Source organism: Bubalus bubalis, chromosome 9, assembly GCF_019923935.1.
Source record: "Bubalus bubalis isolate 160015118507 breed Murrah chromosome 9, NDDB_SH_1, whole genome shotgun sequence".
Lineage (NCBI taxonomy): Eukaryota > Metazoa > Chordata > Mammalia > Artiodactyla > Bovidae > Bubalus > Bubalus bubalis.
This window is the reverse complement of record NC_059165.1, coordinates 91716590-91738146: the sequence shown is the minus strand read 5'-3', so window position 1 is coordinate 91738146 and position 21557 is coordinate 91716590. Positions and strand designations below refer to the sequence as shown.

The 21557-nt window shown below is 52.8% G+C and overlaps 1 protein-coding gene across 1 annotated transcript; it reads right to left on the bottom strand.

The window, feature by feature from the left end:
- Nucleotides 1-619: 619 nt before the first annotated feature.
- On the bottom strand, nt 620-20603 carry TNFAIP8L1 (TNF alpha induced protein 8 like 1). The gene is made up of 2 exons (XM_006067116.4): nt 20453-20603; nt 620-3942 (listed from the first exon to the last, which is right to left on the bottom strand). The coding sequence occupies exon 2, from the start codon at nt 3935-3937 to the stop codon at nt 3377-3379; it is 561 nt and encodes a 186-aa protein (XP_006067178.1). The 5' UTR covers nt 3938-3942; nt 20453-20603; the 3' UTR covers nt 620-3376.
- Between the last annotated feature and the right edge of the window lie 954 nt (nt 20604-21557).

The window sequence follows — 21557 nt, the reverse complement described above, 5'->3', positions numbered from 1 at the left end:
GAAATCCCCAAATGCCTCAGCCAGTCCTAGCAGCAGGGCCTGGGAGTCTGACCCCCACTGGACTGTCTGCCTGGCCTCTGACCAGGAGGAAAGAAACCTGTGGCTGTGAATCGGGTCCTTGATAATCAGAATCACCGCACTGGGCTGGCTGAGGCCTCTCTGGGTCTGTCAGTCACCTGGCCCGCCCCTCGTGCTGCTGAGGAGCCAGGCGCTGCTGGGACCCCGCCCGCCAGAGAAGAAGCTGGCTGACCGAGGGCATGGGGTCCAGCCCCAGGGCTCCAGCACTACTGGTGTAGGAGCCGTCCCAAGGGAGCTGCAGCAAGAAGAACAGCTGCACTCAGAACCAGTAATGACTGACAGGGACCTTGGGCCCACAGGACTTGAGGAAAGAACCAGCAGCCGCAGTGGTCAAGTGCACATGCCCTGTGCTACTTCGGGAGCAGCTCTTTTTTTGTTCAGTTGCTCAGTTATGTCTGACTCTTTGTGACTCCATGTTCCACAGCATGACAGGCTTCCCTGTTCTTCACCATCTTGTGGAGCTTGCTCAAACTCCTGTCCATTGATTCGGTGATGCCATCCAACCATCTCGTCCTCTGTCCTGTCGCCCCCTGGACAGCACAACAGAGCAGCTCTGGACGCACACAAGTCCTAGGGGATGCTCGCTTCACCGAGCACAGCACCCTGCAGGTCTCAACAGGGCCAGGAGACGCTTGCCTGGGGCTGCCTGCAGAAGCTAGGCAGCAGGACAGAGGCAGAGGCAACGGTGGTCCCTGGGCCTAAGCTACATGAGGAGACCCCAGCCAAGAGGGGTACTGAGTTTTGTACGGTCAGTTGGGAATCACTTACCACTTCCACATCCCGGGTGCTGGCAGAGAGGCAGAGCGCTGGGTGCGATGCAGCGGGGCAGGGCAGAGCATCTCTGGACACAAAGAAGCCTCCCCTTTACCCCAAGGGCCTGGTAAGCAGAGCCGCCCCGCCGCAGGTCACAATGAGGAGTGGTACCAAGCCCCCTCTGTGCTGCCAGAGCCAAGCTCTGCCACCTCTGCTAGGGTGTCAAGCCCAGCGGGAATTCAGCCTGCTAGCAGGCTGTGAACCTATGACATTTATGTGCAATCTGGAGTTATTTTTTTTTATTTTGGCTGTGCTGTGTCTTCATTGCCATGCTCAAGCTTAAGTTGCCCTGTGGCAGGTGGGATCTTAGTTCCTGGACCGCGGATGGAGGCTGTGTTCCCTGCATTGGAAGGCAGATTCTCAACCACTGGACCACCAGGGAAGTCCCCAAACTTGATTTTTAATAGGTAGAAACCCCGGGCAGGTGAGAGAAGGCTATCAGATGCTTTTATTTACATAGTTCTCTTTGGTTCTTTTTTAAATTCTTTTTATTTATTTGGCTGCACCAGGTCTTTGCTGTGGTACGTGGGATCTAGTACCCTGACCAGGGACTGAACCCGGGCCCCCTGCGTTGGAAGTGTGGAGTCTTAGCCACTGGACCACCAGGGAAGTCCTGGTTCTTTTTTTTTTTTTCTAAATTAAATCTCAAGTGTATGAAAAGAGTGAAGACAAGTCCAAAGCCTTGTCACGTGGATGTCCTTCAGCCAGCAGAGCAGAGGGCAAAGAATTTCATCTGGGGCTTCTCGGTGTAATCAAAATACCCGTTTGCTCTTGAATTGAGGATCTGTCTCTTGGCACACAAAGGGGGGAAGTTGCTTTGGAAGTCGAAGGTGGAGAGGGGACAGCTGACCGTTGGGTGGAAGCCTTTGGCTTTTTCAGGGCAGCCGAAACCAAACAGAAATGCTGCCCTGGATCTGGGGTCCTAATCTAGCAGCCAGCCCAGCAGGCCATGGAGAGACAAAAGGGAGTGGTGAGGACTGTGGCAGAGCAGACAGGCCGCCTCTGCAGCGTCACCAACCGGCAGTGCAGGCGAGTTTTCTAGAGTTTTCAAGATCCACTGATAGATTGGGACATGCAATTTCCTTGGTTTCAAGTGTTGGCAACTAATTCCAAATGTCTCAAACACTGAATGAGGCTAAGCAAACCCATCTTCTCACCTAATACGGCCTGCAGCCCTCCTGTTGGCAGTGTTTCCCCTAAACAGACCAGGTTCTACAGAAACGGACACTGTTCCCCCTCCCTCGGGGTGCTCAAAACAACCCGACACAGCCAGACCTGCAGGGGGCTTCACGATCTTTTACAACCTGTGCCCACTGCAATTTGACCAACAAATTGCAGATACACCCCCCATACCCCCACGTGTCCATCCACGCCCCAAGTTAAGCATTGTCCCACCTGCTGGGTGTTGCCAAAGCCAAGGTTTGTTGAGCTTTGTCTCTGAGGCCTGTCTTATAAAAACAAGTGTTTATGTGTATTTGTTTTCCAAATATGAAATGATCCTTTAAAAACAGGCATGTGTCTCAGATGGCTTTCCCAACGGCCTTCATTGGAGGTGCACTCTGACCACTCCCTCCTGGGAGTCAGGGCCACGATGCCAAGCAGACAGAGGGGCATCCTCACCAGTAGGCCTGAGCCCACCACAGCCCTCACCACGGCTCCCTGGCCTCATTTCCTGAGCTGCGGAGCAAAGTGCCCAGCCTGGGAAGCTGAGACAACGGAAGCTTGTTTGCTTAGCTCAGGAGGCCCGACATCAAGGTGTGGGCTGGGCCGGTGTCCCAGGCTCTCTCCCAGCTTTTGGTGCTGGCTTGCAGCTCTTGGCATTCCTTGTCTTATAGACACATCCGCCCAGTCTCTGCTTCCACCTTCACATGGCATTCTCCCTCTTGACTCTGTGCACATGTCCCCTTCTCAAAAGGACCCCAAGTCATGGTGGATTAGGGGCTGCCCGGCTCCAATATTAACTCATTGCAACCAATTACATCAGCAATCACCTGATTTTCAGATCAGGTCACATTCACAGGTCCCAGGGGTTAGGACTTCCATCCGGGAAATGGGAGGTGGGGTGGGGTGAGACAGTTCACTCTGTAACACCCCCTTTCTCCTGGTTCCCTGTGACCCTCTCTGCGGGAATGAAAAAGCCCAAGTAACACTGAAGTGAGAAGCCCCCAGCTGTCAGAGACACCTAGTGATTTGAGGGGTACAGACGGTGGCTTAAGGGGCATAGTTCAGATGGTGCCAGAGCAGGCAGGGGTCTCCAGGTGCCTGGGAGAGGCCGCAGGCACAGGCAGACTGAGCCGGGCTCTAAGCCTGGTGAGATTGGGCCCGAGGACAGGGGACCCGGGTCTTTGGAGCTGCACAGTCACCTGTGTGTGTGTGTGTGTTGTGGGAGGGGTGGTTGGCCAGAGTCAGACAGGAAGGAAAGGGTTAGCTCCGTCCCACTTCAAGCTGCGCCCCCTGCAAGCAACCGCAGCGGTGTCGGAAGTCGTCATATGCTGTCCTCATCCAGCATCCGGGTGAGGCCGTCGCAGATCCGGCGCAGGTGGGAGCGGTAGGGCTCAGCGGGGCCGTAGAGCGCCGCCAGGAAGTCGCAGTCGGCCAGGTGGCCGAACACGTGGTTGATGCGGCTGTGGGACTTGGCGGTCAGGTGCGCGCCAGCCGCCTGGTGCAGCAGGTCCCGGCACTCGAGCAGGGCGGCGGCCAGCACGCGCCGGTCGAAGGTGAAGTCCACCTGGTGGAAGCTGACAGCGGTCATGGCCAGGCGGCGCGCCTGCTGCCGCAAGCGCTGCAGCCGCGCCAGCTCCTCGGCGCCCAGCTGCCCGGCGCGCAGCAGGACGCCCAGCTTCACCGCCACCTTGACCAGGTTTTTGACCAGCTTCTGGGCCTCCTTGCGGCTGCGGGTGAACTCCTTGGTGGCGCGGTACAACTCGTCCAGCACCTCACTGCTGGTGTCGTCGATGAAGGCGGACGCCACTGCCCGGGAGGCCATCTTGCTCAGGAGCTTCTTCTGGGCCTGGAGGGCCAGGCTCTTGGTGCTGAAGGTGTCCATCTTCCCTGAGAGGGGAGACACACAGACCTGCCGTCAGCCCGCGGGGCCCAGCTGTGTGGGACTTTCAGGGGCAGGCAGCTAATGCTGGAGATCTGTCTTCCCCATCCGAGAAATGGGCGCGCGCCACCAGCCTATCCCCAGGGGAGCCCATGTACCCACACCACAGAGGTACTGGGTGTGCAGAGCTGACTGGGAGACCTTTCCTCCCCCCTGCACCAAACACAGCAAGTGCCGCCATCTGCGATGCTGCAAGAGCCCTTAGCAGGGGCTCCCCAGCAGGTCAAGAAGGTCCTGGACAAAGGGACAGGTAACAAGATGGGGAGGAAATCCCAGGCAGGAAGATTACGGAGCTCCAAGGCCTGGGGAAGAGAAATTCAGAGTTGTTGGAGAACCGGATGCAGAAACTTGTGAACAAATAGCAAAAGCTATTTTTAGGAAAAGCTTGTAAAAACAAACAACATTCACACTGAAGAGATAATGACCCAAGGGACCCTAAGGGACCTAAGGGAATTTGTTTCTTAAAGGAATTAATGTGTAGTGGTGAAATCTGGGCAGGGCCTTCTGTTATGGTTTATTACAGAATATAGATCCCTGTGTTATACCCTAGGACCTGTGGTTTAGCCATTTCTGTATACAATACTTTGCACCTGCCTTTCCCAAACTCCCAACTAATCCCAGACTTGCAAGTGCAAGTCTGTTGTCTGTGTCTTTATTTTTGGCTGTTCTGGGTCTTTGTTGCTTCGTGGGCTTTCTCTAGTTGTAGAAGGTAGGGGCTACTCTAGTTGCAGGTCACAGACTTCTCATTGTGATGGCTTCTTTTTTTTCTGAGCTTGGGCTCTAGGCACATAGGGTTCAGTAGTTGTGACAGACAGGCTTAGTTGCTCCATGGCATGTGGGATCTTCCAAGATCAGGGATTGAACTTGTGTCTCCTGCATTGGCAGGCAGATTCTTAAACTGCTCCACCAGGGAAGTCCTGTTCTCTATGTCTGTGGGTCTGTTTCTGTTTCGTTCAGTTCAGTTCCTTCACTCACTCATGCCCCATCTTTGCGACCCCATGGACTGCAGCACTGCCAGGCTTCCTTGTCCATCACCAACTCCCAGAGCTTGCTCAGACTCATGTCCATCGAGTTGGTGATGCCATCCAACCATCTAATCCTCTGTCATCCCCTTCTCCTCCTGCCTTCGATCTTTCCCACATCAGGGTCTTTTCCAGTGAGTTAGTTCTTGCATCAGGTGGCCAAAGTATTGGAGTTTCAGCTTCAGCATGAGTCCTTCCAGTGAATATTCAGGACTGATCTCCTTTAGGATGGACTGGTTGGATCTCCTTGCAATCCAAGGGACTCTCAAGAGTCTTCTCCAACACCACAGTTCAAAGACATCAATTCTTCCACGCTCAGCTTTCTTTATAGTCCAACTCTCACATCCATACATGACTACTAAAAAAACCATAGCTTTAACTAGACAGACCTTTGTAGGCATAGTAATGTCTCTGCTTTTTAATATGCTGTCTAGGTTGGTCATAGCTTTTCTTCCAAGGAGCAAGCGTCTTTTAATTTCCTGGCTGCAGTCGCCATCTGCAGTGATTTTGGAGCCCCCAAAAATAGTCTGTCACTGTTTCCATGTTCCCCATATATTTGCCATAAAGTGATGGGACGAGATGCCACGATCCTAGTTTTCTGAATGTTGAGTTTTAAGCCAGCTTTTTCACTCTCCTCTTTCACTTTCATCAAGAGGCTCTTGAGTTCTTCATTTTCTGCCATAAGGGTGGTGGTATCTGCGTATCTGAGGTTATTGATATTTCTTCCGGCAATCTTGATTCCAGCTTGTGCTTCTTCCAGCCCAGCATTTCTCATGATATACTCTGCATATAAGTTAAATAGGCAGGGTAACAATATACAGCCTTAACGTACTCCTTTCCAGATTTGGAACCAATCTGTTGTTCCATGTCCAGTTCTACTTGATGCTTTTTGACCTGCATACAAGATTTCTCAGGAAGCCAGGTAGGGTGATCTGGTGTTCCCATCTCCTGAAGTATTTTCCACAGTTTGTTCTGATCCACACAGTCAAAGCATAGTCAATAATAGCAGTAGTAGATGTTTTTCTGGAACTCTCTTGCTTTTTCGATGATCCAGTGTATGTTGGCAATTTGATCTCTGGTTCCTCTGCCTTTTCTAAATCCAGCCTGAACATCTGGAAGTTCACAGTTCACATACTGTTGAACCCTGGCTTGGAGAATTTTGAGCATTACTTTACTAGCATGTGAGATGAATGCAACTGTGTGGTAGTTTGAACATTCTTTGGCATTGCCTTTCTTTGGGATTGGAATGAAAACTGATCTTTTCCAGTCCTGTGGCCACTGCTGAGTTTTCCAAATTTGCTGGCATACTGAGTGCAGTACTTTCATAGCATCATCTTTTAGGATTTGAAATAGCTCAACTGGAATTCCATCACCTCCACTAGCTTTGTTTGTAGTGATGCTTCCTAAGGCCCACTTGACTTCACATTCCAGGATGTCTGGCTCTAGGTGAGTGATCACACCGTGATTATCTGGGTAATAAAGATCTTTTTTGTATAGCTCTCCTGTGTATTCTTGCCACCTCTTCTTAACATCTTCTGCTTCTGTTAGGTCCATACCGTTTCTGTCCTTTTTTGTGCCCATCTTTGCATGAAATGTCCCCTTGGTATCTCTAAATGTTCCCTTGGTATCTTTGTTTTGTAGATAAGTTCATTTGTGCCATAGGTTCCACATATAAGTGATATTGTACATGGTATTTGTCTTTCTCTGACTTAGTCCTCTTAGTAGGAGAACCTCTAGGTCTGTCCATGTTGCTGCATATGGCATTATTTCATTCTTTTTATGGCTGAGTGATAGTCCATTGTATATGTCCACCACATCTTTATCCACTCATCTATTGATGGACATTTGGTGGCTCCCATGTCCTGGCTGCTATGAACATTGGGGTGCATGTATCTTTTCGAGTTATAGTTTTGTCCAGATATGTGCCCAGGAGTGGGATTGCTAGATCATATGGCAGCGCTATTTTTAGATTTTTGAGGAACCTGCATACTGTTCTCCATAGTGACTGCACCAATGTCCATTTTCACTAATAGTATGGAAAGGTTCCCTGTTCTCCACACCCTGTCCAGCATTTGCTATTGACCTTTAACGATGGCCATTCTAAGAGGATGACAGAGGCTGAGATGGCTGGATGGCACCACTGACTCGAAGGACATGAGTTTGAGCAAGCTCCGGGAGTTGGTGATGGACAGGGAGGCCTGGCGTGCTGCAGTCCATGGGGTCACGAAGAGTTGGACAGGACCGAGCAACTGAACTGAACTGATTCTAAGAGGTGTGGGGTGATACCTCATTGTATTTTTGGTTTGCATTTCTCTTCTACAGCGATGTTGAGCATCTTTTCTTGTGCCTATTGGCCATCTGAATGTCTTTGAAGAAATGTCTATTTAGGTCTGTCCATTTTCTGATTGGGATGTTTGTTTTTTCTGTTACTGAGTTGTATGAACTGATTATATATTTTGGATATTAATGAGTAGGGCCTTCTGAATCCCACTACACGTGGGCCCTGGCTCCAGCCTCACAAACCCACTGTAGCCTTGCTGTGAGCTGAGAAGGGCTCAGGATGAGTGAGTACACGGGGTCCTGGCCTCATTGCACAACTCCATGAAACAGGGTCCCAGCCCCAGCCTCAGGCTGTTCAGGGAGGAGGAGGAGCGCAGTTAGCAACCCCCATCTCCCCAACCCCGTGAGTTTACAGCAGACATCCCTGAGGCCTTAGTCAGGCCCTGGATGAGTCAGAGGGCAGCAGCTGGCTGGGGGTTCCCCAGGGCCATTTGTGGGGTTTTTGGAAGCACAGCGTTCTGATGACTCCTCTGATACAGAAACACTGACATGCATCAGCTTCCGCCCAGGAAAGGACCGGGCAGGTGGCTGAGGTGAGTGGCAGGCTGGTGCTCTTGGAACAGCAGCCACGCCTCTGACTGCAGAAGCCTGGATTTCTGCCTGTCCCTTATGTCCTGCCTGCCATGGCCATCTTCCAGATTTCTCAGGCTCTGAAGCCTCCCCCTCAGCACCAGAATTCTTCCTAAACTGAACATCTGAGCATAGTCCTTTCCTTCTAAGAACCAGCTGGAAGCTCCTCATGGCTTTTGAGACCAAGCCCCACACTCCATTTGGGTCCCTGCCTCTTCCCTGGTGAACTCCTATACATCCCTCAATACCTTAGCCCCCAAACCCCTGCCTCTTCCTTGATGGACTCATATATATGCCCCAAAGCCCTGGCCTCCAAGCCCCTGCCTCTTCCCCTGGCAGCTTCATCCCTCAGCTCAGCCTGGACACCACCTCTAGGAAGCCATCCCTGAACAGCCAAACTGACAGTGAGGCCTCTCCTATGAGTCACCCAGTACCCAGGCATCCCGTCTCTGCTGCACACCCTGGCTTTGCTGCCTCAGTGATCTGCCTCACCACAGGTCCCAGGGGACATAATGGCGTGATTCCCTATCCACTCTGTTTCTGGAGACTCCAGAAACATCTGCCCAATGAATGAGGTAGCCTGAGACCCACCCCCAACCCTCCCCCGCTGCTGCCCCAGGCTCTGGTCAGAATCCACCCCCACCCCAGCTGCAGGCCAGCCAGACCAGGAATGCCATGTGGGTGCCCACTCAGCCACGGGAGCCCCCACAAAGCCCCTCTTTGTGTGAGCTCAGACGCCGGGAGGAGTCCAACCCTCGGCCGCCCTCTTGCTGCCCACAGAGGTCAGGATAGGCCTGGTGATGAATGACCTGGGCCTCCCTGCCCCCTACACCAGTTTCAGACCCTGTCCACAGGCTGGGGCCAGAGAGGGGTGCGAGTGACTCAGCATCACATGGCAGGCCCTGAGCAGTGGCTGGTGCCTGTCTCACAACTTCTGCCTGGTATTCTACTGAGCTTGCCCATTTGCAGAAGAAACCAGGCTCAGGGAGGCTTAGCCATTTCCCCAAGGCCACACAGCAACACAGGGACCACCTGCCCCACCCTCTCTGCACCCCAGCTACCTCTGCCTTCCCTCGTTGGTGCCTGGGAGTCAGCCTCAGCCTTGGGGCGCTGGGAGATATCCCCTGTGACAAAACCAGCCCTGATATCTGAGGCCTGCTCCTGGCTCTGACCATGTGGCCAAGCAACATAACTGCCCTATGCTTCCGTTTCCTCTGTAAAATGGAAGATGGTGACTGTCAGGATGGAGAACTGACTCCATCCCAGGGCAGAAACTTGTGGCCAACCTGAGAGCCCCCCCCCAACCCCCAGGCTGTAAGCTTTCCCTGGGCAAGAGGCTCGACCACTGTCCTGACTTCTGACCTTCACGCTCTGTGTCCTTTAGCTCTCTGAACAGACCTATTTCTCTATATTCTCAGCAAGGATGCCTTCTCAACAATTTCTCTAGAACAGTCTATTCTTTTTCTTTTTGATCACACTAGGTGGCATATGGGATCTTAGTTCCTGGGATCAAATCCACACCCCCTGCATTGCAAGCACAGAGTCTTAACCACTGGACTGCCTGGGAAGTCCCTAGGGCATTCTGTTCTGTTCCCTCTATGGGGACCCCTCCTGCTCTCATCACCTGTAAACTCCTGCTCCCCATTCAAGTCTCAGAGTTACTGTCACCTCCTCCTGGAAGACTCCCGGATGTCCCAGGCTGTGCCGGGTGCCCCGTTGGCGCCCATGGTTCCCTGGGCATCCGTCCTCCATTGCAGCCCTGAGCGCTTGGTTTCAGTGTCCATCACGCCAGGCCTGAGGGTGTGGGCAGGGGCTGTATGTTTCTTGCTCTGGCGGCCAGCCTGGGGCCTAGTACCCAGCAGGCACCCTGTAAGTGTTTGTTGAATGAATAAGGGGAGGGATGTCTGCAGACATTGGAACCCAGAGGGAACTCCCAACACCCTGGGTCCCCCAGTTTACAAATGAACAAACTGAGTCTCAGAGACAGGAGAAGGCCTTTCCCCAGATCCCAAGAACCCTGGCCCTCAGGTCTTCCTGCCCTATTCCTTTACTGTGTGACCCCAGGCAGGGCTCTGCCCCTCTCTGGGCCTTGACCTTCCAGTCTGCAAGTCCTGAGCTTGTGCATGTTGGTTCAGAGGGGAGGCTGGTCCTATTTACTGGCTTCGCCCCACCCCACCCTGCCAAGCATAGGAGGAAGAGGGGTGGGGGGTGGAGTGGGAGACCCCATACTCTTAGCCCCTCCGGCCAGTCCCCAGATCTGTGACACCTGGACCAGCCCAGCTGCATGGTAGCCCCCCCGTTCTCCTCCATCCATTGTTCTATCAGAAACGCCACCCCCTCCAAGCAGCCAGACAGGGAGATGACTACTCTCCCGGGGGAGCACTCTGGGGACCAAAATAGACCCCAGCCTTCCTTCCTGCCAGCTGTGCTCATCCAGGTCCAAGGGCAGGCCAGCCGGGAGGGGCCTGGCGGGGGCAGGGCCTTCCCAGGGTCTGCCCAGCGGACCCAATGCCAGATCACCCCACTACCATCATGAGCCAGAAATGCCCAATGAAGCCAGGGCTCTACTGGAACGCTCATTCAGGTCCTTAGTGAGTGTTTATTCAGCACCAGCTGTGTCCCAGGGCTGGGGATATGTGTGCTAAGTCGCTTCAGTCCTGTCTGACTCTTTGTGACCCCGTGGACTGTAACCCTCCAGGCTCCTCTGTCCATGGGATTTCACAGGCAAGAATACTGGAATGGGTTGCCATTTCCTCCTTTAGGGGATCTTCCTGACCCAGGAATTGAATCCGGTTCTCCTGCTCGTCAGGCAGATTCTATAGCTGGACCAGAAGAGACTGGGTCCCTGCCTCCCCAGGGGTCCTGGCCTGCTAGATCCCATGCCACCTCCTTGTTCCAAAATAATGTGGGTGCCCTCACTTCCCTGAAACAGAGTCCACAGGCAGCATTGTCCACCCACCAGTATAAAAATAAAATTAATAGGTGGTGAGAACAGTGAGCAGGATTGTACAGGCGAACTCTGGAATATTTCATTAAAAAAAAATTTATTTTTTTTTTTTTTGGCCATGCTGCACAGGATGCGGGATCTTAGTTCCCCAAACAGGGATTGAACCTGTGCCCCCAGCATTTGGAGTTGGGAATCTTAGCCACTGGACCACCAGGGAAGTCCCGGGAGTGTTTCAGGTTCTGTGCCTCCATCTGGGTTTACACGAATGTAAAAAGTCATTACAGTGGGTGGTTGCAAAGCAATGTGAATACACTAAAACCCAGCAAATTGTAAACTTTCAAGGGGTGAATTTTATGGGGTATGAATTAGATCTCGATTTAAAAAAACCCAACATTTCTCCAAAGAAGGTATATAAATGGCCAATAAGCAGGTGAAAAGATGCTTAACATCACTGGCTAGGAGGAAAATGGAAGTCGAGCTCATAATATAATACCTCACCCCATAAGAACGGCTACTGCCAGAAATACAGACAATACACAGGGCTGGCGAGGTTGGGAGAAACAAGCCCTCATCCAAGGCTGGTAGAAACAGAAGACGGCGCAGCTACCATGGGAAACCGTTTTCTGGCAGGTCCTCGAACAAACAGTCACCACATGACCCAGCGATTCTGCTCCTAAGCATCAACCCCGCCCAAGAAGTGAAAATATATGTTCGCATAGAAACGTACACACACGTGGGCATAGATAGCAGCACATTTGTACTAGCCAAAACACGGAAATGACACAAACACCCACCCACATACAGATGGACAATCAAATGTGGTCCCTCCACACATGGGAGCATCACTCAGCCCTGAAAAGGGGTGAAGCCATGACACTCGCTACCACGTGGATGGACCCTGGGAACACGGTGCTCAGTGAGAGACGCAGACACAGAAGGACGCACAGGGTGTGACTCCACTGACGGGAAACGTGCAGAGCAGGCCGATCCGCAGACACAGTGGGTCCCTGTTGTCAGGGGCTGGGAGCACAGAATGGAGAGTGATTGCTAATGGAGACAGGATGTCTTTTGGGGGTAGAAGAATGTTTTGGAATGTGAACACTTTAGTGAATTTTACAATACGTGAATTATGCATCATCAAGCTGAACACTCACTGCACCTGTATCCAGTGGACATATTTTATACCTTTGTGCCCCTTACTATATACTTGTTGTTGTTTAGTCACTAAGTCGTGTCTGACTCTTTGTGACACCCTGGACTGTAACCCGCCAGGTGTCTCTGTCCATGGGATTTCCCAAGCAAGAATACTGGAGTGGATTGCCAGGAATCAAACTGGCATCTCCTGCATTGACAGGCGGATTCTTTACCGCTGAGCCACCAGGGAAGCCTATATAGATATAATGCCTCACTTTAAAAATGTTAAATAGGGTTTTCCTGATGTCTCAGTGGTAAAGAATCTGCTTGCCAATGCAGGAGAAATGGGTTTGATCCCTGATGTGGGAGCAACTAGGCCCACGTGCCACAACTACTGAGCCTGTGTTCCAGAGCCTGGGAGCTGCGACTACTGAGCCCACGAGCCACAGCTACTGAAGCCCATGCGCCCTAGGGCCCGTGCTCTGCATCGAGAAGCCGCCGCAATGAGCAGCCTGCGCCTCAACTAGAGAGTAGCCCCTGCTTGCCCCAACTAGAGAAAGCCCACACAGCAACAAAGGCCCAACACAGCCAAAAATAATAAATAATTTTAAAAAAATGTTAAATAAATTGGGACTTCCCTGATGGTCCAGTGGTTAAGACTCTGTGCTTCTAATCCTGGAGGTGTGGGTTCAGTCTCTAGCTGGAGAACTAAGATCCCACATGTCTCATGGCCAAAAAAAACCCCCCAAAACATAAAATAGAAACAATATTGTAACAAAATTCCAACAAAGACTTTAAGGGCTTCCCCTGGTGGCTCAGTAATAATAAATCTGCCTGCCAATGCAGGAAACATGGGTTTGATCCCTGATGTGGGAAGACCCCACATGCCGCGAAGCAACTAAGCCCGTGAGCCACGACCATCGAGCCTGTGCTCTGGAGCCTGGGAACTGCAACTTCTGAAGCCCGAGCGCCCTACAGCCCAACCTCCACAACAGGGGAAGTCACTGCAATGAGAAGCCCAAGCACTAGAGCAACTAGAGAAAAGCCCACGCAGCAACGAAGACCCAGCACAGCCAAAAATAAACAAAATTATAAAATAAATAGATAAATGAAAATGGTCCACATAAGAAAACAAAAATCTTCAAAAAAGAAAACCTCAGGCCCACTGCACTCAAGGATGGAGTGAATCTGTCAGAGGTTTGCCCCTTAATGAAGCATCGCAGTGAACATGTAGATACAAATTTCTATCAAAAAAAGAACTCCAAAGGTACCATCTGTTTGTAGGACATATGGCAGGTTAACCTTAAAAATGCATTCTAGTATACATCAGGTGCAGACAAATACTGTTTGACTTCACTTATACCTAGAATAGTCAAATTCATAGAAAGTACATTGGTAGATGCCAGGACGTGAGGAAGTTGTGAGCTGAGGGGCCGCCCTGAGCATGGCTGGATGCCTAGTGTCCCTGGTCCCTGCCTCCGAAATGCAAGCACATCCTGTTATTATCACAAGTGGGGGGAAAAGCCCTCCGAATTTCCAAAACAGCCATCTAAGAGGGGTCACCGCTGCTGGAAGGAGGAGACAGCAGGAACCAACGAACGTGGAATAAACAGGATAATTTCAGACAAATAAGGCCTGGGTGGGAAGCAGTGACAGCCAGGGATGGCAGGTGACCTAGGCCAGCGGTCAGGAAGTTTTCCTGGAGGAGGAGCCCCTGCAGCTGGGACTGGAAGGGCGGGGTCTGAGGAAAGGTGAGCCAGGCAGAGGGAACAGCAGGTGCAAAGGCCCTGGGGCAGGGCAGTGCACAGAGGAGACGGAAGGCTGGTCCCCAGCATCTTAGGAGCCCACTGTCCAAGTCCTCCCACAGCTCTGAGGTCTCCCCACCAAGACCCCAGACTAGCCCCAGCCCCTGAGGGCAGCTTTCCCATCTGTGAAATGAGTGTCCAGTCCCTGACTCTGTCAACTCCTGTTCTCCATGTTCTTCTCAGAACCCTGGCCTTCCATCCCTACCTCAGACTTTTGCCCTCTGCCAACCCCACTTTGTCTCTTTGGCTCTGACCTTTGTCCTTGCCCCCATTTTGGACACTCCAGCTCCTAAACTGACCAGACATTGACCTGGAGCCTCGGGCTGCTCTAGACATGCAGCATCCTTTCCTTGCCCAGGCAGGGGCGGGAAGGCAGGACTTGGTGAGCCCTCCCAGAGGGGAAGGGCACCCGTCCCGGCAGATCTGTTCCTCCCAATCCTCTTAGTCCCCAAACTCTGCAGGAGGGCCAGCCCCAACCCCTGCCCCATCAGTGACCTTCCCCAGTTCATCTCCTCTCTCACTGTCCCTGCAACATGCTAGGCACGGTCCAGCCTTAGGGTCTCCACCAGGTGGGGAGACTCTCCCCACGGCCCTCCCTCCAACCTGAACTGAGCACGCTGCGGGTGGCCTCTCCATGCACACATTCCCAGTGCTGGACGCTGGGCATGGGGATGATAGGGATTCCGCCCCAACTCCCAGGGGCCCACTCTGCTCCCCGGGCGCACTGGGAATGCTACATCTCAACCCATTCACCACCTGCTGGAAAGTTCTTAGCCACCAGCTCTCCGGGGTGGGGGGCGGGGGGTGATGTAGGCATGTAGGTCATACGTATGTTTTCCATAAACCTTCCTGACATAAGGGATGTGTACCATGCAACTTAAGAAAATAGCAAACCTCGCTGTAAATTTCATGCAGCCAGTTGATACTCGATAAACACTCTCAGTGAGTTTTGCCTAATGTGGTGGTGGTGGTGGTGGTAAGTCGCTAAGTCACGTCTATTTTGTGACTCCATGGACTACAGCCCATCAGGCTCCTCTGTCCATGGGATTTCCCAGGCAAGAATACTGGAGTGGGTTGCTGTTTCCTCCTCCAGGGGATCTTCCTGACCCAGGGATCGAACCCATGTCTCCTGCATTGGCAGACGGGTTCTTTACCACTGAGCCACCAGGGAACCCCAATTGTAAAACTGGTACCAATAGCCAATCTATGGCTGCTGTGGATAAATGAAAGCAGTTCTGACATGGATGTCGCTGGATCTTCTCTTTCATACAAACAGAGAAAACTTGGACTTCACTTACTCATCGGCCAGGTGACAGACTTTTTTGCAGAATCCAACAGTGGTTTTCCTATAGTGAGGGAATATCCCTTCAAGGTTTTTTGTGCTATTTGAAAGCAAGCAACTAGAGACACACCACCCTTTAATTTTCATTATTGACATTACCTGGAATTATACCAGGGGTGGCAAACTCTGGCCAGCTGCCTGTTTTTGTAAAGTTTTATTGGCACTCAGCCATGCCCATTTGTGTACACATTAAAGCACAGCTTTGAATAGAGGCAACAGAGGCTGTACGGCTCGCAAAGCCAAAAATATTTACTATCTGGCCCTTTATAGAAAAAGGCTGGCCAACCTCTGGATTAGATGATGACTGAACAATACATCAAACCCTGATTTGTAGCATCTGCCAATATCCATGGTGTAAATTCTCTTGCCATGGCCAGTTTCAAGCTTCCAACTTGACCACAGAGTTGGAACAAACTGCTCACCATTTCCACCAAACAGAAATAACCTCGAGAGCATAGAGGTCATTGCACAATGCAGTAAAATAATTAGAAAGGATATATTTTTTCTTTTTTTGGCTGCACTGCCTGGCATGAGGGATCTTAGTTTCCAGACCAGAGATGGAACCTGTGCCCCCTTCACTGGAAGGTCGGAGTCTTAAGCACTGGACCACCAAGGAAGTCCTGAAAGTATTTTTGACCATTTATGACCTTTGCTTTTTTATAAGTTATTTTGAAGTATTTAAGTCACATACCATAAACTCCATGCTTTTAAAGTGTACAATTCAGTGGGTTTTATATATTCACTGACCTGGGTAACTATCATCACTATTTAATTCCGAAACATTCTCATCCCTCCAGAAAGAAACCCCAGCCCTTGAGCTTCCCTGGTTGTCCAGTGGCTAAGATTCCAAGAATGGGACCTAGTTCGATCCCTGCTCAGGGAACTGGATCCCGCATGCATGGCATATAAGAGTTTGTAAGCCACAGCAAAGTTCAAAGATCCCAGTGCAACCCAGTAAATAAAATACATCTATATCTATATATTTTATTTATTATTCTTTGTTGGGGGAAGGAATGATGGGTCTGCATTGTTGCACCTGGGCTTTAGTTGCGCCAAGTGGGGCCTACCCTTGGTTGCAGGGTGTGGGTTTCTCATTGCAGCGGCTTCTCTTGGTGCACAGAGGCTCTAGGTGCTTGGGCTTCAGTAGTTGCAGCACATGGGCTCAGTATTCGCAGCTCACAGGCTCTAGAGAGCAGGCTCAGTAGCTGTGGTGCACAGGTTTAGTTGCCCTGAGACATACGGATCGTCCTGGACCAGAGATCAAACCAGTGTCCTCTGCATTGCAAGGCAGATTCTTAACCACTGGATCACCAGGGAAGTCCCTTTTTTTTTAAATAAAGAAATCCCATCCCCATCAGAAGTCACTCCCCATCCCCTCCCCCAGGCCCTGGCAACCACTAATTTACTTTCCATCTCCATGAATTTGCCTATTTTTTCATATAAATGGAATCACACATTCTGTGTCTGGCTTCTCTCACTGGGCATCCCATTTTCAAGGTTTATTTGCCTTGTAACAAGTGTCAGGCCTTCACTCCTTTTTATGGCTGGATAGTATTCTGTAGCCCTGTGGGTGTTTTTCTTCTTTTTGGCAGTGCCATGCAGCTTGTGCCATTAATTTATCCACCAGGGATGGAACCTGGGTCCCCTGCAGTGAAAGCTGGGAGTCCTAACCACTGGACTGCCAGGGAATTCCCATCCATACCTTTGTTTTAAATATAATGTATTTGTAAGTTCACAGCCTGTCATTATTTAAAATTTATTTTTTCTTCCAGTTTTATTGACAGTCTGTCATTTTTAATAACGACTGGGTGGCAAAATTGGGATATTAACAACTGGGTGGCAAAATTCCCAACAGTACAGCAAGTGACTCCGATGATTGGGGTGAGGCTGGCTCCGGCATGCCACAGGTCCACGGAGCAGCCTGCCCTCCACATGAATTCTTCATGTCCCAACAAAGGGCATCAATAATTGATGGGCCTGCTCACTGGGGCCAGGGCTGCCGCCCCACCTCTCTCCCTCAGCCCCCCACTGCAGGGGCCCAGGGCAGCCTGGGGTTGGGGTAGGGGCTCCGGGCCTCCGCCCTCCATGGTAAACGCCCCCACGGTCCTTGTTCCCATTCCATACCCTCCACCAACACCAGAGCACCTGCTGTTTCCAGCCAACACCAGGGTACCCGCTGCTTCCAGCCCTTTATCAACCATCACTCAGACCTCACATTTGGCGCCCATTTGGATATGTAGAAAGCGGGGTTGGGGGCTACCTGTTTGAGGTGGGGGTTGGGGAGGGGATACCAGTGGTTCTCAAACCGGGTTTCCCAGAGCCTTCGGGGGCCACCCCAAGGATGGGCAGGCTCTGCCTGCCTGCCAGGCTGCGGCAAAAACTGAGACACTTTCCACAGTGGTCAGATCTCCACTGAAGAAAGAGCTGGGATTGGGCGAGGGACGGGGGTTGGGGGTAAAGAATGGATGGGCAAAAATGAATGTTGGGAGACCGAAGCCCACCCCACTGCAGAGAAGGACAGGATAGACTGGGACTCAGTCTGATTTTTAACAGCAAGTGGCAGAGGTTCGAGGGTCACCCACCGGGAAGGACTGTGGACACAGCCCTTTAGAGTCCGGCTCCACCCACTTCTCACCTCTCCGCAGCCTCCATCCTGTCTCTGGTCCCCGTCCCCTGTCCCGGGTTCCTCTCCGGAGAGGCCGCCAGATGGCGCCAGTGAACACCCGAGTCCCTCTCCTTTGCCCACAGCCCTTCAGGGCTCCCACCTCCCTCAAAGTAAAATCCCAAGTCCTCCCGTGGCCCACAAGGCCATGCACGACCTTCTCCGTCCCCTCCCTGTGCTCCCCTCCTTCCTCTCTCCCCCTCACTCACTTTGCTCCGGACACAAAGGCCTCCTGGTTGTTCCACCAGCACATGGAGCCTGGTGCTGCCCCAGGGCCTTTGCATGGGTTGTGCCCTCTGCCTGGATTGCTCCTCGTCTCTGCATGGCTATTTCTTTCTTGCCATTGAGCTTCAATTCAAATGTCACTTTCTCAGGAGTCCCTCCCAAATTCCCCACCTCAACTAACTTCCCCATCCATCTGTCTCTCCAGTCCTTCATGCAATTACAGCTATGGCTAATGACTTTCTCTGGATGAATGTCTGTGAGCTGAATCCGGGTGGGAGGGAGGGGTGCACCACATGGACTTGGGTCATTGTTGGGTCCTAGGCACCCTGCACCAGGCTTGGCTCACAGTAGGCACCCAGAACCAGTTTGTTCAATGAATAGATGGCTTTCAGTGCCAGAAAGGAAGTCAGAGATGTTGTCCAAGGGCCCCACTATCCAGCCAGGGAAACTGAGGCAAAGAGAAAGACAGATATCCTAAGGTCACATAGAAGCAAAACACGAACCCTTCTGGAAGGGTCTCTTCCAGGTGGACACTCCCCAACCTCCACCGCCCCTTTGGACAGAAGGGGAAAGTGAGGCCGGGAGGATGGAGCCTTGGAAGATCCCAAGGACTTGGCCAGAGGTGCCTCCTGAATGCCTCACGTGGTGAGATTCTGGAGGAAGTCGTCTGATGGAGGGGTATACGTGGGGGATTCCGGGGTGAAAGCCCGAGTTCTCTGTAAGGCCAAGTCCTGCCTGTCTCTAGGTCATCTCAGTCTGTAACACCTGGGGCTGAACCTGCACAAGCATGAGTCATTTCTTCAGCACCTGCCTCTGGAGCTATTTCCATGACAATAGCAGGAGTTCTGTTCTAGGCACCCATTTGACAGACAGGGACATTGAGGCCTTCTGAATCCATCACATCAGATCACCAAGCAACCAAAAGGCCCCTCCCGTCCCCAGGCCTCAGCTGAGGAAACAGGCTCAGGCAGCCCCTGACCTGCCCAAGGCCACACAGCAGAAAGGGGTACCACAGGGCCTCCAATCTGTACCTGCCTGACTGGTCTTTTAACTTAGGGACCCCCACCCTCCATCAGAGTGGGGTTCGAGTCCCCAGTTTGCCTCCCCTCAAGAGATCTAGGCACTCACCCACCACTGGCGTCCCAGGCCACTGGGCCTGCCAAGTGGGAGAAGCTCAGCCCAGGTGTTCCTGTGGCTGGGACAACAGTTCTTTGTTCTGGTTTCCATAGGTACAGCGTCCCTGGATCGGCTCCTCCTCCGCCCCTCCCAGCCACCCAGCTGCCCAGCCCTGGCCCCGCCGGCCCTTGGCCCGGCCCATCTAGGCAACTTGTTATGTTTTAAAGTTGGCTCCTGGGCACCTGGCATTCAGGTAGAGGGAACAGCTCCTGCAAAGGCCCTGAGGCAGGAGGATGCCTGGTGCGTTGGTGGAGTGTGGCTGGCGGCTGTGTGGCTGGAGCAGAGTGAGTGAGGGGGGTGAGAAGGCGGAGGTGGGGACCAGGGGAGAGACATGCAGGGCCCATGTTCCTGCATTTAATCCTGCAAGCTGCCCTCACCCCTGGGGGGGTTATTATGTCCCTCAGACAGGAAACTGAAGCTGGGAGAATGGAATCAACTTGTTCAAGGTACTGGTGGTGAGTGGCAGAGCAGGAAGTCCGGTTTGTCTTATTCCAAAATCTGAGCTCCCCAACCACTGGGCTGAACTGCCCTCGCCCTGCTATGCTACCCACCCACCCCCAAACCCAGGATGTTCACCTCCCCCAGCTGGGCTGAGACCTGCTCAGGAAGTAACCTCAGAGGCCTGTTTACAGATGGGGCTGCCCCTCCTCCAGATGAGCCCCCTCAGATAGAGGGAGTGGTGATGCACACAGATCTGGGTCAGGTCAACTGCCAATTACCTCAATGACGAAGCCCCAATTCACAGCTGACAAAACTGAGACCAAGGCTTCAGGCTATTGGGGAACTCCCAGGTGGCCAGTCTGGGTGGGCCTGGCTCCGGACTCCCTCAGCTGCCTGGATCAGCCAGAAGTCACACACATCCTCACCTCCACGTCTTTGGCCTGGCTGCCCACACCTGGAATGCCCTCCTGGCTCTGGAGTCTGGCCCTGGGACCTGGCACCCTGCACTGGGAAACGGGCAGAGTCCATCAGAGTCCTTGTTGTTGGGTGTGCTCTGGTCTCAGAGCACTACCCATGCGGGGGGTGGGGAGGAGGCAGATCAGATCTGCCTCCCCTGACCCACACAGCAAGAGAGACAGAGGGAAAGAGAGAAGAGAGAGGGAGATGGAAACAGAGGCAGGAATACTGATCGAAGGGGGATTGTCAGGGCAGAGGGAGCGAGAGAAACAGAGAGACCGACCACGTGGCCCCCGAGATATGCTGAGATGCGGGGCGGCCCAGCACCGCTCGCTTACCTGTTCTCTGGGATTCAGTCGTTGGTTCGACCGTCGAAGTTCTGTCCGGCCGCCTCGGAGAGGCTGTTGCTGTGGCTGCGAGACTCGTGCCTGAGAACTGGGACCCGGCGGGGCGGGGCAGGAAGCTCGGTCCCGCCCTCCAATTGCCCCGCCCTTCTGTGCGGCCCCGCCTCGCCCCCGCCCTCCCGAAAAGGGCCGCAGTGGGGCCGACGGAGGTGGGGGCGAGCGAGGACATAGGCTCAGCCAATGGCAGCGCGGGCGGTGTACGAAGAGCCCAATGGGAGAAGGTCGCCGCGCGGGAGGGGTGGGGCCTGGGGCGGGGCCAGGCGGCTCGGGGGATTCCTCCGGAATCTCGAAAGGGGCCGGATGCCAGCGGAGAGGCCAACCCCGGGCCAGTCCAAGAAAGGAGAGGAAGGAGACTTGAGTCAAAAACAGAGATATGAGGGCCATGGAGACAAAGCGAGCCAAAAAGAAAAACAGAACAACTCTGTGGCTCTGGGACTGCCCCTTTCTCCCACTGGGACTCCGTTTAAAGAACGGCCCCGGGGAACCCTTTACTACAGAATGACCAGGGAGGGAGCCCATTAAAAATGTAGATTGTTGTACCTTCCAGACGGGCTGAATCTAACCCAAGGTTGAAGATACATCTTTCTGGGTTGCAGATAAATTCTCCAGGTTAGGTTTCATGCAGTCGCTACGCGGATGGACCCTGGAGATCCCACCAGGGGACTTCCCAGACCCAGGCACGATGTCCGTGGGAATGAGCCAGGGAGATCTGCAGGAGCCTCCAGGCCGCTGGCGGGTGGGGCGGTGGGGCCAGCTGGGGCCCCCGGAGGATGCAGCTGTGAGTCCTGGGAACTGGACCCAGGAGCAGCTCCCAGAGTCCCTGCCGCTCCATTTCCTCCCGGAATCTCCAACCCTGGGTCCCAGTTGCAGCTAGGACCAGGGGGAGCCAGAGCAGGCTGCACAACCTGTGCAGGTTGAGTCCTGTCCTCTACATGGGGCACACACAACCCTGGCACAGACTTCAGGAGGCAAAAAGAGATGAAATGTCTCTTTATCCCATCCTTTTTTTGTTGTTTGTTTTTTTAAAATCAGGGGACTG

Excerpts from the sequence above, each read along its gene's own strand:
- TNFAIP8L1 (XM_006067116.4), bottom strand. The coding sequence starts at position 3,937 with ATGGACACCTTCAGCACCAAGAGCCTGGCCCTCCAGGCCCAGAAGAAG.